Raw genomic sequence first — 19,738 nt, forward strand, 5'->3', positions numbered from 1 at the left:
GGAGAGTGGATGTTGCTGGTTGGGTGTCATGTTGCCTTGTGGCTTTTGGGGGGAGTCTGGTCCTGGTGTGCCGGAGCGGCGTTTTCAAAAGTGAGAGAGACGTAAATTGACCAGTCGAGAGAACTGTTTACTGGGATACGGAGACATGGAGGCGGCACTAGCGTGGAGGGTGGGCTCCCCCTGTCGTGCTGTGTTCCCCGGGGATGGCAAGGTGTATCTGGGGTTTGTTTCCTGGATCGAGGGTGAAGAATGCAGGGTCACGTTTGACGGCTATGAAGGAAACGAGGTGATGGGTATGTCCGCCTTGCAGCTCCCTGATGGAGTGAGCTTGGCGTTGGGAGATGAGGCGGGTAGTGGGAGCGGAGGAGGTGACGCCGGGGTAGGGAATGGCCATGGCAGGGGAAAGGGGTCAGATGATGACAGTATGGAGTGTGGTGCGGGGGGGTGAGAGTGGGGGAGAAGGGTGGAGTAAGGTGGAGAAGAGGAGCAGGGAGAGTGGGGGGAAGGGGCTTAAGAGGAAGAAGGGTAGGGGTGATAGCTCAAGTGGGTCAGATGGTGAGGGTAGAGAGAATGTTATTGCAGAAGTGATTCATATAGTGGTTAGGTTTGAGGGGGAGGGGGGAGTGAGGAAAAGGGAGTTTGAGTTGCCCAAACTCATAGCAGAGCAGTTAGGTGAGGTAAAGTTTGCGAAAGTGTTGGGAGATGGGAATCTGATTATAGGGTGTGTAGGTGTAGAGCAGGTGGAGAAGGCTAGGAAAATGAGGATTGGTGGAGTTAGTATAAGTAAGGTAGTAAGAGTAGGGGAGGGGAGGGAGGGGGGGTGTAAGGGGGTGATAGTTGGGATACCGGCCGAGGTTAGCGTAGAGCAGCTGGTGGGAGATTTAAGGAGAAACGTGCGTAATAGGAAAGTTAAGAGTGCAGAAAGGATGAAAAGAGGAGCTGATAAGATAGAGACGGAGACAGTGGTGATTCAGGCTGCGGTTAGACTGACTGATGTTTTCGTTTCGTTTTGAAGATGAGTTTCGCTTTTCCAGGTCGCAACGTAGTGGCAGCCGAGTTAGACATTCGTTTTGCAACCCGAGCACAGTGATGTAGTACAATGCCAAAGCAGTAGGTGGCAGTAGGTGGCGAACATGAAGGCAATTTTCAACCAATCAGAACTTGAATGAGGACACTCCACATCCTGTTCAAAATCTCAAAAGCCACCAGCTTTAAATGCCTCCGCGAGCCATTTTAGCCAATGAAGCATTATTTTTCAGCAAGAAATAAAGTGCAATAAACAAAAACGGATACATTCACTGTGTGTTCTGCCTCATTTGTTGATACAAAACTAACATCAACACAAGTGACCACCAAGAGCGGATAGTTTAGTCTCAAAAAAGTTCGCCGATGTTGTTAGCTACATGCTAACGTGAATGGAATATGCCATTATAACAGTATAGCATTGTGGCTAGCAGCTAACGTTAGCTCACGTCAGTTAGTCAGCCAGCACCAAACTGATGATATCAGGAGCTATCAGTAGCTAGATAACATTAGAGACAACGCCTCATGTATTAAACAAAAGTGAATAGATGACTGGGCCATTTTGTTTAATGCTTGTTATGTTGAAAGAGGGGCTCTGAGCTAACAGGGTCTGGTAGCTAGGTAGGTAGCTAACGTTAGCTCACGTTAGCCAGCTGCTCATGCAATCGTTAATGCTAGCAGAATGAATAGATGTAAACTTTATTTAAACAGATTGCAGAATGGGTACAATACAATACGGCTCAATACAAACAATTGTTAAGGGAATGCAGACTGTTGTAGCTTGGACTGGGGTCCTTATAACAATAACTTGACAACACATGGTAGCTGCAGCTATAGCTCTGTTGTCACCGGACGTTGGTGAGGGCACGCAGATGTGGGCATCTACTGCGCATGGGCGTTGAGCAACAACGGCTCCGCGCAGATTACACGACACGTTGTCGGCGAGTTTTGGCGAGTATCCAAAACGGAAACACAATTTCAGTGTTTTCAGTAGGGCCAAAACGTTTCCTGCCAAAACGGCATTTCTATCCAACAGGGACAGCAAACGTATTCAAAACGTATTCAAAACGAAAACAGTCTGTGTAACCATGGCCTCAGTTTGAGGGTGAGGTTGTTCCTAGTGAGGTGTTTATAGGGTTTATGGTGTTTAGGGTTAGGGAGTTTGTTCAGAGTCCAATGAGGTGTTATAGGTGTCAGGAGTTTGGGCATATAGCCTTTGCATGTAGGAAGAAACAGAGGTGTGCTAGGTGTGGCGGGGAACATGACTATGGGAAGTGTGGACATACCAGTCAACAGTCCCGTTTTTCCCGGGATTGTACTGTATTTCAACCTTCTTCACGCCCTGTTCACGGTTCACGGAATTGGCACGTTTAAAAAAATTAAATAAAAAAATAAATAAAAAAATGTAAACTCATAAAATATATTGGGTCGCACCTAAATCGGCAGGGTCGGTCGGCAACCGGAAACAAACCATAATTTTTTTTTAGGCCTAAGTGGTTGCCTAGTGGAGATTTAGGATTCACTGACTGTACACTGTAAGAAAAAAAGCTGCAAGAAAACTAAATTTCTGGCATCAAATACATTTACAGATTACAACCTTTATTTAATGGTTAATATTTTGATAAAAGGTCATTTACTGTATTTTTATAGCATTTACACTTAAAGTAGGAAAACAAAAGTAATCTGTAAAATAGTGAATTTCCTTAATACAGGTTTAGACCAGCAGATGGCAGCGATGAGGCAGCTCCATTGGGAGGGGGCGGGCCGGGTGGGAGGGGGCGGGGCTAAAATGTGCAAGTTTTTTCTCCTGCCAATGTTGACAGATATGAGTGTGGAGAGGGAGTGAAACTGAAGTGTTGTAGTGATGGTGGGGAGCATAGTGTAGCGTTTAGGGGTTGTGAGGTGATGAAGAGGGAGGTTGTGGTTCAGAGAGTGAGAAGGGAGGGTAAGTTATCGTATGCAGAGGCGGCTAGGAGGGTAGGACGGGGGAGTCAAGATAAGGTGCAGGGGTTTAGAGAAGGGTATTTGGCAGAAAGGGTAGGGCAGGAGGATAGAGAGAGGGTGTGGGAGGAGAAATGTAGTATTGTGGCCTTTGTGGCAGGGGTAGTTAATGCTACGGCAATGGTTAAGGGCAGGACAGAGAGGATAAAGATGATTGTTAGGGTAGCGGTTCAACATTTGGGCATGGAAGGTCTGAAATGGGAGGAGGTGGTTAAGGAATTGGAGAAGGGGGTTGTGAATATTCAGGAAGTCCAGGAGGCAAGGAGTGTGTCACAGAGGGGGGCTTAGTCAGGGAGGAGCAGCATTAGTTGCACTTCATGATGGGGGAGGGAAAATGGATACTGTAGGGGATTAGGGATACCAGGAGATGGCGGTAATGCTAGAGTCGGGGTTAGGGAGGGGAGACTGGTGACTGGCCCGATCCCCGGGTCGGTAGGTGGCGGTAAATGCCCCAATCATGGTGGCCGTCCGCCGTAAAACACCAATAAGAAGAAGAAGAAGAAGTAAGAGTGATGGCCACATACGGGTCAATTAAACCTTTTTGATTAGTCTTTCCTTCGAGCTAAGTTGAACTGAACATTTCACTGTCAAAAGCGCAAACTTAAACAAGGTTGCGTCGCAACACGGTTTTCAAAATAAAGGTCAAATATACAAATACCGTAGTAGGCCTCTCAATTCTTATAAGAAAAGTCCCGGATATACATAAACATTAATTGGCATAGATCTCTATAAACGGCCCAACACATTGATCACTTTAGGCACACACTGAAACCAGTAACATCACAAATATGAAGCGGGTAATTACCCATAAAAATAATAAACCTTTCATGGGGTTATTTACAATAATAATAATTCATTTTATTTATAAAGCACTTTTCATTGTGAAACAAAGGTATGGTTTCTTGTCCTCCTGATTAATGCAATGGTGTGTGTGTTGTGATGATCTCATTCAAGGAGCACTACAAACGCGCACACACACAGTTTGTTGTTTTTGTTCTATTAGTGATTTACACACTTTCTCAGTTGGTTCATTATAAAAGATACAAACCTGAAAACAAAAGCTCTTAAATGTTAAATAAAAGGACCACAGACAGTAATGAGGCAGGAGAAACATATTTTGTTGCACTATAATGGTAAAATTGTTATTTAAAAATGTGCCCCTAAAAAAACTGTGCCCCTAGTGAAAAAGCTTAGCGTACAGCCCTGTATAGGATGGTAGTTTACAGAGCAGCGCTTTAGAAAAGTTCAGATACCAATGATTATCACGTCTGTCAGTTAAGTGAAGACCAACCGACCATATCGTAAAAAGTGGTTGAGTTGCATCGAGTGGCAATTTAGAGGCAAATTGGGAGTATGTAATGAATATGCAAGGAATGTGCCATGTGATTTCATGAGAAAGGCCTAATCAGCTTTTGTAGACAGCTGTCGTCGCTGGAGATGAGCAGTGCATATAATGAAAATCATAACTGGCCAGCAGGTGATTTAGTGTGATGCCCCTCCATTTGGGGGAAGCATTTGAAAGATTTTGTTGTCTCTTAAAGGGATTTGACAGTAACATAAATAAATTGTAATGGAAACGCTGTATTTGCATATAGTCAAGTCAAGTCAAGTAATTTATTTATAAAGCATGTTTAAAAGCTCAAGAGCCAACCAAAGTGCTGTACAATCAAAGCCTAAAATCAATGTCCTAATATAAAATACACAAATAGATTGCGTTCGTCACCAACGCCGGAGACGCTGGATTCGCCTGTTCGAATCCAGCTCCCGGCGGCGTCTATATTAATCCCAGCCGAAGAGTGCGTCGCGTTTCTCTGATTGGCCATGACGCCCATGTGACCGCGGCAGCGCGGAAATAGGCTGCATCCTCCACGTCAAGAAAGACAGACAGGCATTCTCTGCGACAAACCCTAACCTTAACCAACTCCGAAATAATGCCTAACCTTAACCAGCGAAAGAATGCACGTTTATAAAGAGAGATGATAAACATAAAAATAAAAAAAATAAAAAATGAAGTGATTGTGACCAACCGCACCGCAGGCTCCACAGCACGGCGGCATACCAGTTGAGCTAAGCGTCGATGGAAAAACAGCGGGGATTACGGCTACATAATGCCGCAAGCTCTGCCGCTCCGCTCCGCGACAGAGCTCCGCGGGGCGTGTCGCGGCCAATCAGGGAAAACGCGGAAGCACTCGGCAGCAGTCTTCGGCTGGGATTAAAGAATAGGCCTCCCGGCGTTGCTATCAGCTTGGCTGGCCGCTCACACTAATACAATTGGCAGTATTAGAGGGTGGGAAAGCTGAAGGGTGGGTCCTGGGCGTTGTGGACAGCGACCCCTACAGTCCGGTCGGGGCGCCTGCTCAGCAAGGGTAGGATCTAGGGAGAGATAGTGCGGCCTCCCACACGCTACACTCTCCCCGGTGAGAATCTGTGCGGCCAGGCTGGCCAGCCGGCAGGCTGCACATGCGTCAGAGGAAAGCATGCGACAGTCTCCGGTCTCTCGGACCAACAGTAGGGGAAAGTACGCAACAACCAGGAAGGGTGGGATGGGAGAAAAATCGGGAAAAAGAGGGGAAGAAAGATAATAAAAAAAAAATAAAAATACACAAATACACAAATACAAAAATACAAAAAGGCACAACAGGACAAGACCGTACATTCAGAAAATAGGACAACAGTAGGCCAACAAGCGGATAGGGGAGCACAAAGTACAGTATAGCACACAGGGGACAGAGGAGCACAAGAGGGAGGGGGCAGGATAAAATTGCATGCGAGTGTGTGAGTTAGGGTGTGGGAGAATCAGGGTTAATTGAAGGCTAGAGAATAAAAGTGGGTTTTTAGACGGGCCTTAAATGTCTCCAGCGAGGGGGCAGATCGGATCTCCAGGGGAAGCTGGTTCCACAGCTTGGGGGCCACAGCCTTGAAGGAGCGATCGCCTCTCCTTTTGAGTCTGGTGCGGGGGGAACTAGCCGGGCCTGGTTGGAGGACCTTAGTGACCTGGGTGCTGCGTAGGGGGTGATGAGCTCGGTGATGTATAGGGGTGCTGCACCCGATAGTGCCTTAAAAGGTGAGGAGGAGGATTTTGAAGTCTATTCTATATGGTACTGGGAGCCAGTGTAGAGAGGCTAGGACTGGTGTGATGTGCTCTCTTTCTGGTGCCGATAAGGAACCTAGCTGCAGAGTGTTGTACCATTTTAAGGCGGGACATGGCTGCCTGACTGATGCCGGTGTAGAGGGCATTGCAGTAGTCAAGGCGTGAAGTGATGAATGCACACTTTTTTACATGTTGGAGTTGAACTATAAATAGTGCCTGTCAACTATTGTCTCCATAGCTATATTATAGAATATACGATGGTCCGCAAACATCGTGAAAATAGTCAATAACGTTGGCGCCAGGGAGTAAAGATGGGAAAACAGCGTGGCAGTCGATGAGTTTAATGTTACTATTTTACTGGATCCAAGATCCATTCATTATGCATGACGCAACAGGCTTCAACACAGACACTGTATGAGCAGAAGGCGCGCATTGATCTTTCGTGTGATGAGCAGTGTTGTGCTAGTTACTGAAAAATAGTAACTCAGTTACTTTACTAGTTACTTCATTTCAAAAGTAACTCAGTTACTTTACTAGTTACTTACACCAAAAGTAATGAGTTACTGTGAAAAGTAACTATTTAGTTACTTTAAAAAAAAGATTTCTCCCATTAACACTTTCAGTGCCAGCAGGGGGCGCACGATTTAGTGCTCGAGTGCCACCACCCACTTCAATGATAGCGTTAAAACGCCTAATCTATGTTTTAAATTATGGCTATGTGTCTAATCTGCCCGTCGCTTATCAATGACTTGTTTGCAGTCAACATTGTTGAAACGGATTTTTTTTTTTTTTTTTATAATAATCGGTTCATTTTCGTTTTATAGCATTTTGAAAAACCCTCGTTTAAGGAAAATATAAATATTCCGTGATAATCGCCCTTTACTGGAATATTCTAGAATACACAAAAACGTTGTAATTTTTCAGCCTATTTATGAATTGTTTTCAAATGAACGCTAGATTATCGATAGTATATGTGTACGTATGCACGCTATATAGGCGATCTGAAAAATCTATTCTCTTATTTCCTGATCGCTCGCACAGCCACACAGGGGAAAAGCTTATATCTCTGTGAAAACAGGTCTGATTTTCACCTCATCCATCACAGTCTGGTACGGTTCCACTGATAAACACACCAAACACAAACTCCAACGCATCATCAAGACAGCCTCCAAAATAATTGGCTGCCCCCTCCCCTCTCTGGACTCCCATCTACACCTCACACACAGTCACCCGCTCTGGTAAAATAGTCAACGACCCCTCTCACCCAGCACACCACTTATTCCAGCACATGCCCTCAGGTCGCTACAGGTCCATTCTAACCAGACACACACGCTTCACAAACAGTTTTTTCCCCACAGCAGTCAGAACACTGAACACCCTGGTCCGCCCCCCTTTGCACAGACGGGCAAGCATCGGTCACTGACTGACACTGTTACCGTGACTGTCCTATATGTATTTGTTGTGGGATTGGGAGGTGGGAGGGGGGCGTTTTTGATGTTTGATGTCTGTTTCATGTTGATGTAACCAGTGTTTGACAATCTGTGGTGTCACCAAAAAAATTTCTAAATAAAATGGGGTCGTGGGATAAAAAATTTTGAGAACCCCTGATCTAGACACAGGTCTGAAATCTGAATGGGGCCAGAGTGGATCTAGACACAGGTCTGAATGGGGCCAAAGTAGGGGTGCACTAGGGCTGCAACGATTAGTCGACATAATCAACAACGTCGATTATAAAAACTTGTCGACGCCCGAATTTTTGTGTCGATGCGTCGTATTAAAAAAATATATATATATATATCTTTTTTTATATACTTTTTTTTTTTTTTGCACTACCTATCTTTGTGAAAGTGGCTTCTCAGCTCTGATCTAGCTGAAGACAAAGCAGAGGAACAGATTGGACATTGAGCATGACCTCAGAGTTGCTTTGTCTACCATCACCCCAGACTTTGAGACTCTTGTCAGGAGCAAACAACATCCCCAGTTATACCATTAGTTCCCTGGGATGTTAAGCTAAGAAGTCTGCTAAGAAGGATATATTATTTATTATTATTTTATTTCATTGTGTTTTTAGCCCTAGTTGCACTTTTGTTGCAACCCCAGTTATCCCATTAGTTCCCCTAAACTTACTGTCGTCTGTTATGTTAAGCTAAGAAGTCTGCTAAGAGCCCGGAAAAGGAGGCGCGCCCACAGGAAGCAGAGATGGAGGGTGTGACAGAAATAATCGTTAGATTAGTCGACTAATCGAAAAAAATAAATAGACAGATTAGTCGACTACCAAAATAATCGTTAGTTGCAGCCCTAGGGTGCACGATATAGATTTTTTTGACCCGATATCGATAACTTTCTGCTCCTCAAGGTCGATACCGATACCAGATATATATACCGGTATATATTTATTGTATTATAATTTTTTTTTTTTTATGTATATTCCTGTAGTTTTGACCTAACCAGATTTATCATGACATGAGCGTTAACTACTATGAACAAAACAAAGCCAAGAGAACAGTTTTGACTCTTCAAATAAAGTATCTATCGTTAAGGATGTAGGAACGTTTTACTTTTTCATTCACACATTCCTACGAAAATACCAAGAGTATAAATATGTTTTTATCGTTTTCTGCAGTATTTCCTAGAACGTGAGATATAGACATAAATGCATATATTAGATTATCAAATGCCGCTTGATGCCGATCAACAATATATTAAACATTTCAAATGTACATGATCCTAAACGTTATGACTGACCATGCACGGGTGAACGGAGGGGGGGGGGGGGGGGGGGGGATCGTTTATAATTCTGTGACCGACATTAAATGATTTATGTAGTATGGGTGATATTGATCAGAGCAGTTTGTATCGAAAATGATAAACAAAAACGCTGAAACTCACGTCAGTCTCCTCTTACCGTTGGGTGATGAGTGGAGCAAACAGATCCCAGTTATGTGATGTGGATCGAGGCGATCCATTTCCAGTTTGTATATTACTAATACACGCCCAAATCATGTAGATTATTGAGTTATGGCAACGATCTATATCCACGGTGTGTGTATTGAGTCCAGCGGCGATAAACGAGTGGCCGGACGGAATTAGGGGACGGACCGAGCTGCAACGGGCATTTCCGGTTTGGCAACTCGCCGATCAGCCACCAGGTGGCAGTATTGAAGCGGTGCAGAGTTGTGCTGAGTCCCGCAGCATCTGACAAGGCTCCGTGAATGAAATATGAATACCATGGCGAAAAATATGAAATATGATCAGAATAACGCCATACGCCGTTATTGGCAGAATTCGCATGACCTTGAAACACATCGTACGCAGTTATTGGCGAAAAAAGGGTTAACAATGCGTTTCCCTGAACAATGAGTGAACTAAAAACCAACAGGTATTGTGCTTTGTCAGTAGGGATGGGTACCGTTCACATTTGGTACCTGTGAATCGATACCGGTACCCAACGGTAATTTTTTTTGGTACTTTAGTCTCTAAAAATGTAATCTACCTACCTCAGTTGTTAAAAAAAATCCAAACTTCAAATAACCACATTTTCGACCGTTTTCGGCTTGCCATTGCCCCGACTGCTTTGTTGTTGAATCAAGTCAAATCCTAAGTAAGCATATATTGTGCGTGTGAACGTTGACATAAAAAAATAAAAGTAAAAAAATTTATCGGAGCTATCAATACGTTTATCGGGATGACGTCATCATTGCTGATATCGGCCCGATAATTATCGTGCATCCCTAGGCCAAAGTGGTGGAGGGCTTTCTCCTACCTGCCCGGGGTCAGCACATCTCTTCATGAACTTGGTGATTGACATGCTGCCTGTGCTCTTCCTCTTGTTGGACGTGGAGGAAGACTGGGGCGTGTTGGGAGAGTTTCCGTGGGAACCCGTGGCCGCCTGGGGATCGTCTTCGCGGGCGCCCGACGTGAGGTAGGTCCATTGGCAGGGCACCGGAAGGGCCTCCTGATTGAAGCGAGACAGGACCTCCGCGTGCACATACCAGCAACGTCTATGGGTCGAGCGCTTCTCGTACACGGCGTTGCTCTTGATGAGACGTTTCAGACCGATCCTGATGGAGAAAATGGTACATCTTAGTTGAGGCCACAATACAGAACTGAGGAAACACCACTTTAACACCTTGCGGTTTCTACATACCAGCAACTGCTGTAGCCGCACTGGTCTTTTAAAACAGTAAATCACCACACTAGACTCTAGGGACACTAGACTCGCACACACACGCAAGCTCTCTCACGCTTGAGTCGTACACACACTCTCTCTCTCTCACACACACACTCGCTCTCCGCTCTCATTCCAACTCCGCTGAGAGTTGTGTTTCTGTTATGTTTTTCGCACGCGTCATCGATCGGTTTCTGCGATCAGCGAGTAGGACGCATTATCGGAATTCCCCAATCTCATATATATATACCGATTATCGGCCAATACCGATCGCTGGCCGATCAATCGGGGCATCCCTAAATTAATGTCAAGTGCATTTTCTTTTCTCTGTAGGATAACTACAACAAAGTGCATTCAGAACAAAGTGCATTCAGAACAAAGTGCATTCAGAACAAAGCCAAGGTGCTTTTGCATAAAGATCTAGGCCAGTAGATAATAGAAATGATGATGTCACACTAGGATATCAACACAGGTTTGGAAGCTGGAGGAGCTCGATGCATGAAGCAATATAAAGAAACGAATAGCCAATAAATGTGAAGTTATCTTTGAACCTCTGTTGTCAAGCCATGTCAATATACCCCACCCCCCCTTTCCTCACTAATGGAACTGGTGTTGTGGAGTCACTGCGCTGTCTAGGGTATGGCTAACATTAGTTAGCTTAGTGGTGGCTAACGTTAGTTAGCTTGGCGGCTCGCGTCAATTCAATTAAATTGAAGGTCCGAGCTGATCTGTGTCTAATGAAATGCGTTTTGATTACATCATCACAACATCATGTTAGGTTACGAACGTAACCCTGTTCTTTGACATTCGGTGATATTTTTTCTGTGCTAAAACCTAAAGGACCTTTTTTTAACCATTTTCGGTCAATATTTCGGTTGGCTGAATATTCAGTATAAAAAAAGGTATAAGCTGGAAAACAGCGCAGATCCATAGCCTGAAGTCTTATGTAGTAGAGGTCCAAACTTTATAAAAATCCATTCAGAAATGAGTCTGAGAGAGCTCCGGGTAAACCGTGCGAAAAAAAAAAAAAAGCTCTCCAAAATCCATTTCCTCATCCACGGTCGTTCATTCTGAAGTGTGATTCACTTCTGGTTTTCGCTCATCAACTTGAACCTAGATCCCTTATTCGCACCCTCGCATTTATATGTTTGGCGAAAAATGCAGCACCGAAACTCTAGACGCTCACAAAGTGCCGTGACTTTTGTGGGTTATGTGGTTAAATGGTTCATTCGCTTTATTTTTTTATTAGAGAATTAGAAAGTGAAATGGGCAGATTGTGTGCATTACAATACTTTAGAAATGTTTTAAATAATGTATAAACAGCTAACCGGTATTCAAACTGGTTAATGACGGCGGTCAGCTGCTCACTAACCGTTAAGCACATCCCTACACCACTAGGGGTGTAACAGTACACAGAAGCCACGGTTCGGTACATACCTCGGTTTTGGGGTCATGGTTCAATACGAGTTCGGTACAACAGGGAAAAAAGCAACAAAAGTCCCAAACGCATTATGCTAGGTTTATTTTATTTTTGAACAGACAGTAGTGCTTAGCTCTACCTAGTGTCATATTAGTCCCCCCTGAGATTGCTTGTACAGCCTGGCCCTGTAGTGCATCAAGCAGTAAACACAACAGTGAACATTCTTGCATAGGTCCTATTTCTATGCAGGGCGGATAAAAAAAAAAAAAGCAATTGGTCACAATCAGCTACAGAACTGAAAAGCATATCTTAAGTTATAAAAGTACAAAATAAATAGAATACAAAATTAATTCCATATCATCAAGCCTCACCTCACTTATCATCATCTAGCCTAACTTATTATCAACTATTTCCATATCATCTAGCCTCACTTATTATCATCTAGCTTCAATAATCATCTATTTCCATATAATCTACAGTAGCCTCACTTATTATCATCTAACTTCACTTATTATCATCTCTTTCCATATCATCTAGCCTCACTTATTATCATCTAGCTTCACTTATCATCTATTTCCATATAATCTACAGTAGCCTCACTTATTATCATCTAACTTCACTTATTATCATCTCTTTCCATATCCTCTAGCCTCACTTATTATCATATAGCCTGGGTTTTTTATTTCCCACTCAGTTAATGAAGTGGGCGGTCACTGCGAGATAGCTTTCAGTAGCACGGGAGGTTAGTTGAACGGCGGGTGCAGTTAGAGCTGCCGCGGTATTGATTATTTCCTTACCGCACAAATTTGCAAAATATTTCCTACCGCCGCGGTTATTACCGCATGCAACAAAAAATAAAAAAATAAAGTTTGAATGCATTTTTTTTTTAGTAGTAGTCTACTCTTTATAGCATATAGCCTGCCTCTAGTCTAAATGTCTATTTTTAGAGGATGACTTTGCAGCATGAATATTGTTTGGGATTCGGCAAGCACGCATTAGTTATTGAAAGTGAAACACGGATTAGAAGTTTCCACTCTGGCCGTGCGCCGTTCACTCGGTGTCGCGGGCAGGGGTGGTTACCCCTAACCCCCCCGACCCTTTCTTATTATTATTACTATAAAGTTACTACTTTATAATAAAGGCATTCGTTTTGTGGCATTAACATTATATAGTTATACGTTCAATAACATCAGCGTATTTACCGGACAATAGCAAGGCAAGCAATACTCTATTCATATCTCAGTTCCTTTCTTTGCTCAGAGCGTGCTGAGTTGTCCCATTCTGCGGTCTGTTAATAAAGTTTTCAATCAGACAAGTGTATAGAACGAAGGGCTTTTATTATAACATTCGTTGCAGACAGTAAAATCATTATGTCTCGTTTAGTACTCCTTAGGAGCGATGTAGTCCACTCCGGCGGAGAGTTAAAGCTAACGTTATTAGCCGTGTTGTGATGATCTGACATTCAGGAAGTAAAAACCTAATACGCGCTTGCCGATTGGTGGTAACACACTGCATGACGCTACAACGTGTGACGCGTCTCTCTTCTGACCAATCAGTGGTCTGCAATGTTTCACGTGACTTTTCTGGTACCCAATAGGGTCGCTTGGAACCTCGATAGATGAGTAGGGTATATCTGCAGAGCCGCAAGCCCAACGAGAGGAGGGTAATTTATTATTATTATTATAAAAAACAGCGGTGACGCGGTATTCAGCCTACTCTGCGGTGGCCGTGATGTAACAGCGATACCGCGGTAATGCGGTAATCGCGGCAGCTCTAGGTGCAGTGGTAAGCTTGTGCTCAATCACTGCCTGTAAACGGCTGGGACCACGGACCGGCTTATGTGCGCAGGGCTCTACAGTGCGACCAGTTTACTCGCATTTGCCCCTAAGAATATGTGTGTGCGAACCGGAAAAATCAATTACTCGCACAGTGTGCGAGTGAAGATTACAACCTCATTCGTGCTTTTTTCTCTCCGCTGCTAATCGTTCAAAAACTACAAGTCCCACATTGCACTCAAGCCAACGGTCCAATCACAGTAGAGTGACGTGACTGGTTTCAAGGGAAAGAAAAGAAATGACCAATCGGAAGCTCTTATTTGCTTTTTTACTTCCGGAAAGTCCGTCACTGCGCTATGCGAGATTTTTCCGAGACAGTAACATTAAGTTAATGTAACTTATTCTAGTCTTACCAATAGCAATAGATTTTTAGAACACCTAGATTTATCGATAGCAATAGTAATATAACGTTAATGCTAGGGCTGGGCGATATAACGATAAATAACACGATATATTTTAATAATCGATATAGAATATTGAAATAAAAAAAAATCTAAAAATCGTTTTTTTTTTTTTTTTTTTTGTGACCTGCAACAGGGCAGTTTTAAAACCAGAGACAGTGGACAGACTTGTCTTTCTTGCCTGGAACTGAAAGTAATGGCTTTGCTTGTCCAAATGACAATACTGACCAAATTGAGATTTATTTTTCTCTTGTCCATTTATTTTGTTTGCTTTCTAATTTAAAATACAGTTTGAAACCATCTGTACACAGTAGGCTATGTGTGCTAGCAGAACTAGACTCCAGTCACGAAAATAAACTAGCAGAGCCAGAACTGTTCAACTCCCCTGGAGCCACAGCCAGCAGAGAAGCCGGTTTACTTTAGCTTTTAAACCAGCTGCAGCCTGATAACTGGAGTGTGAGGGGATGTAACACTAAAGATGGCGGCAATGACAAAGAATTGCTGCAAAATAAACATACATCTGTTGTATAAAAAAAAAAGAAAAAAAATGTTTTATATACTTATAACAATTAGATAATTATCGATATCGAGAAATATGATAACATTATCATATCGTTATCGCGATATGATTTTTTTCCATATCGCCCAGCCCTAGTTAATGCAACAAAACGAATGCCTTGCTTTGTTAATCATAACGTTGATGCAGTAGCGTATGTCGTTGTGTTGGCTGTAACGGACATGAGAATAACATAACACTGTGTACACATTAGAATTGCGATAATAGATTCTAACATTTTCAAATCGATGCAGTTGAATTTTCCCCTTAGGATCGATGCATTGCGATGTATTGTTACACCCCTACACCAAAGTCACTGGCCCACTTGTGTGCCAACTTGGCTAGCATTATCAACAGCAGAGGTGGGTGCAAGCGGTGTGACGTAATTGGCGGAATCGACTGTCACTCAATTGTCTACCTGACACGCAAACTCAAACAATGCTTCTGTACTGGAGGTTAGGGGTGGACGGTATGGTCTAAAAATGTATATCACGGTATAATTTGAAGCATAGACGGTAACGGTATATATCACGGTATCAGTGTTTCCGTTAGAATAATTTTTTTGCCTGATAGGCAGGCTATATAAAGAATGACATCCTCAAGGCATGTAGATTTATAATATTTTAACTTAAAACTAGGCTACTTTTGCGTATAAAGTCATTATATTCCAAAAAAAATAAGTCCAGAGTCCGTGCTGCTCCCATTGCAAACAGCCGGGCTGGATGCTGGATTTTGCTAGAAGCATATGTAGCTGCAGAGCCGCAGAGCCAGCGGCGCTTTCAGGTCTGGTCACAGCTTTCAGCCGTTGGGTGGGGGGGCGCTGTTGAGCGGACCTGACCTGAAACCGCCGCTGGCTCTGCGGCTGCATGCTAATCGCAAATCCACTGCTGCCTGCAGCCCTCCTCCCGGCTCCCGCTGCAGCCGTCGTTATCATAACACTACACGCATATCATAATGTTTACAGCAAACTGTAGTTGATCACCAGGTATGTTTTATTAACGTAGAATAATTCATATAAGAAAAACGATAGGGACATCTCTTACCTTTCTCCACTGGTTAAAAATGCCAGGAACTGAAATTGAAACTTGCTGTGCGCCGCGGTGATATGTGTTTATTATGAAATGACAATTGCGTGTTGACACGCCCACTGCGCGAAGCCTCCTAAATAACTTTTTCCAGTTTGCACATATCTATTATCTATGACTAATTCTATCTATTTTTAGGGGCAAATGCGATTGAAATAGTAGCGCTGTGGTTACATGACGTCATTGCTATTTTAGAGCTGCTCTACCGGTTACACGGTATAGTCAAAATCCATACCGTAGAGCAAATTAATACCGTTTATACCGTATACCGTTTATACCGTCCACCCCTACTGGAGGTGTACAGTATTTCAATAGGCAACCCTGAAAGGAAAATTTTTCTAGAAGAGGAACACTAGCCAAAACATAGGCATTGTATGCATAAAAGGGGCAAAAGCTAAAGTTAAGTGACTGTTACTTTTGTAGCAGTAGTTCAATGTCAATGCCTTTTTTATTAGGCCTAGTTGTGCCTCAAATTGATCCGCTATCAGCTCTATCTTTAATCTTTCAAAATGTTCAGTTGCTATCGCAGCTCCATCTTACATTTTTTTGTCTGAGAGTGTTTGCATTGCATTAATTTATTTTGCATTTATTTTTAATTTGTTGGACCTTATGGTGTTCTTGTTTTGTTTCTTGACTTATTGTGATGTTTCTTCTTGACTTGTTTAAAGAAGATGTGTCCGGCCCCTGGGGACATTAACGTGTGTTGTCGGGCCTTACAAATAAATTGTATTTGATTTGATTTAGTTGTTGGCTACAACTTTGCCACAGTAGGCATTAATCACTTAAGTTAATAGTTCAAATGTCTGTGTCCCATTCCCGTTTGCACACGCAGATACACACACACGCACACAGTGGGCCAGTGACTTTGGTGGTATGTGCTATTGCACAGATGTGTGTCCCGTTCCCGTTTGCACATGCACGCACAGTATAAATATACAATTATTAAAAAAAAGAAAAAAAAAAAAAACTCTGTTACTTTAAATATTTTCACTGTGCTCCTAAATATTTTTGTGTGCTCCTAAATTTCTTTGTGTGCTCCTAAATTTTTTCATTTAGGAGCACATGTGCTCCTTGGGAAAAAGGTTAGCGTAGAGCCCTGGTGCGCACGGGATGCGACAGTGTAACGAGGCTCGAGCACTTTTAATAAATGTTTGAAGCCGGGTTCCTCTACTATAACGTGAAGGCGTCTGCGTCATCTTGTTTTGGTGTGTGGTCTTCTTCTGCTGTTCTTGTTGACGGTTGGCAAATAGCGTTTAGGTGCTTTATCGCCACCTTCTGATTTGAGAGTGTGGATCAGAACGGACTGATTCAGACGTATTCTTCGTATGGCTGCACGTACCGAACCGTGACGTCCGTACCGTTAATTCGCGGGACGAATACATGTACCGTTACACCACTATACACCACACACACTAAAAACACAACAACATATACACACAAACACTATGATAATACACTGCTGTTTCACCTGGTAGGAATGTTGTCTGTTGAACTGAGGGGGCTGGAAAGGCTGGGTGAGGAGGAGGAGGAGGAGGAGGTGGTGTTGTTCTGGCGACAGTATTCCTGGAACTCAGTGATGATCACCTTATTGCTGTTCGCATTGCCATGCAGCAGAGGGAGCATCTGAGACAGCACTAAGAGACAAGAGAATGTAATGATCAAATAACTACATGTAAACAATCTGGAGCAGTGGTTCTCAGCCTTTTACATGTCAAGGACCCCTGAATTGTTACATATTAGGCTGCGGACACCCATTTGATAATATTTTGTCTCAGAGACCACCATCTGAAGAGACTTTTGTCGTTAGGTATGGCTGTCCTGAATTCTATAGCCAAGACACCAGTCGATAAAGTGAAATAGGGCTGCAACGATTAGTCAACATAATCGACGACGTCAATCATAAAGAATCGTTGACGGGGAATTTTTGCGTCGATGCGTCGTATAAAAAAATCAGAGACGCAAATGTTCATTTGTAACTGCAATGCACTACAGGAAGTGCTGGGGGCAGTATCGTTTCCATTGTCTGATTGCATTCTGTAGTAACGGCCCGGGTAAGAAGAAGAAAGAATGCACCCCGGAGCTTCGGAACATGGGTACGTTTTAGATAGTTAGCCATAGTATTGTATTTTTTACGTTAGCTTACATGTTGGAAAACAGAACGTCTCATGGATATGGATAATGCTTGCTAAGCAAACTATTGCTGGGGCTTATAGAGGCTGCGGTATGTTGTTGTTGTATGTAACATTAAACAGCGCCAAGCTACAGCGTTGCTGCACGCTATTTCAGTTATACCGAGGCTGCGGTATGACATGTTTTTAGTTCACTCATTGTTCAGGGAAACACATTGTTAACCCATTCCCCGCCAATAACGGCATACGACGTGTTTCAAGGTCATGCGAATTCTGCCAATAACGGCGTATGGCGTGTTTCTGATCATATTTCATATTTTCCCCATGGTATTCATATTTCACTCACGGAGACTTGTCTGATGCTGTGTGAGCCAGCACAACTCTGCAACGCTTCAATACTGCCACCTGGTGGCTGATCGGCAAGTTGCAACCGGAAGTCGATCTCTTGTGATCCCGGTGAGTCTCCCTATTCCGTCCGGCCACTCGTTTATCGTCGCAGGACTCAATACACACCCTGTGGATATGAATCGTTGCCATAACTCAATAATCTACATGATTTGGGCGTGTATTAGTAATATACAAACCGGAAATGGATCGTCTCGATCCACATGACATAACTGGGATCTGTTTGCTCCACTCTCATCGCCCAACGGTAAGAGGAGACTGACGTGAGTTTCAGCGTTTTTGTTTATCATTTTCGATACAAACTGCTCTGATCAATATATCACCCATACTACATAAATCATTTAACGTCGGTCACGGAATTATAAACGACCCCCCCCCCCCCTCCTCCGTTCACCCGCGCATGGTCAGTGATAACGTTTAGGACCATGTACAGTTGAATTTTTTTATATATTGTTGATCGGTATCAAACGGCATTTGATAATCTAATATATGCATTTATGTCTATATCTCACGTTCTAGGAAATACTGCAGAAAACGATAACATATTTATACTCTAGACCAGACCTGGGCATTGTACGGCCCGCGGGCCGGATAAAGATTACATGATAAAAAGATTTTAAATAAATTTTTATTTTTTATTTTTTTCATATCAATGTTCACACGCACAATATACGCTTACCTAGGATTTGACTTGATTCAACAACAAAGCAGTCGGGGCAAGCCGAAAACGGTCGAAAGTGTGGTTATTTGAAGTTTGGATTTCTTTTTTCACAACCGAGGTAGGTAGATTACATTTTTGGAGACTAAAGTACAGAAAAAGGGTACCGTTGGGTACCGGTATCGATTCACAGGTACCGGTACCGTATCGGTTCAAATGTGAACGGTACCCATCCCTACTGAACACACAACTGCAGGGCAAGGGCATTTTTGCTCATGAAATGCATAGCCATGTGAAAGCCTTCATGACAAAGTTGCAATAAATTTCAAGGCAACTAGGCAGCAACAATCTCAAACACATGAAAACCCTGAAAGAAGTCAAACCATCAGCTGATCACCGGCACAGGTACTCATCCATGTTGGGAGCACTGCATGATGAATTTTCAAGACGTTTTCAAGATTTCAAAAAGGTTGAGGATGAAATGCAGCTGGTTTCCTCTCCCTTTACCTGCAGTGTTGATAGTTCACCCACTGATGTTCAGCTTGAACTCATTGACCTGCAGTCTGATTCACTACTGAAAGAGCACTTTAAGTCAGCATCACTGCTAGAGTTCTACTCTGCTCTCAAGGAGGAGAACTTTCCAAACATGAGAAGACATGCTCAGAAGATGTTGGTTCTCTTTGGCTCCACCTATATGTGAACAGACACTCAGTCATGACGTTTACCAAGTCCAGGTACAGATCCTCTCTCACTGATGAACATCTGGCAGCTGTGCTTCGCATCTCCACCTCAGACATGCAACCTGACTTTGATGGACTTGTTAAAGCTCAACAGAGACTGGATTTATCACACTGAATGAAAAAAAAAAGAGCTGAAGAACACTAAAATGTGGAAATATAACAAGTGAAATGGGACACTTGATCTTTTTTTTCTTTTTTTTGCACAGTTCTGAAAACATTAAATGTT

At 43.1% G+C, this 19,738-nt stretch overlaps 1 protein-coding gene across 1 annotated transcript in view; it reads right to left on the reverse strand.

The window, feature by feature from the left end:
* The window catches only part of chaf1a (chromatin assembly factor 1, subunit A (p150)), a 57,212-nt gene that overhangs the window by 3,721 nt on the left and 33,753 nt on the right, over window positions 1-19,738 (reverse strand). The window contains exons 13-14 of the mRNA XM_084337712.1: window positions 17,049-17,214; window positions 9,879-10,176 (exon numbers count right to left, since the gene is read on the reverse strand). Of these exons, the coding sequence (XP_084193838.1) occupies window positions 9,879-10,176; window positions 17,049-17,214 (464 nt within the window). The remainder of the gene's footprint in view (window positions 1-9,878; window positions 10,177-17,048; window positions 17,215-19,738) is intronic.

Source organism: Notolepis coatsorum (genome assembly GCF_963971535.1).
Source record: "Notolepis coatsorum genome assembly, chromosome: 2".
NCBI lineage: Eukaryota > Metazoa > Chordata > Actinopteri > Aulopiformes > Paralepididae > Notolepis > Notolepis coatsorum.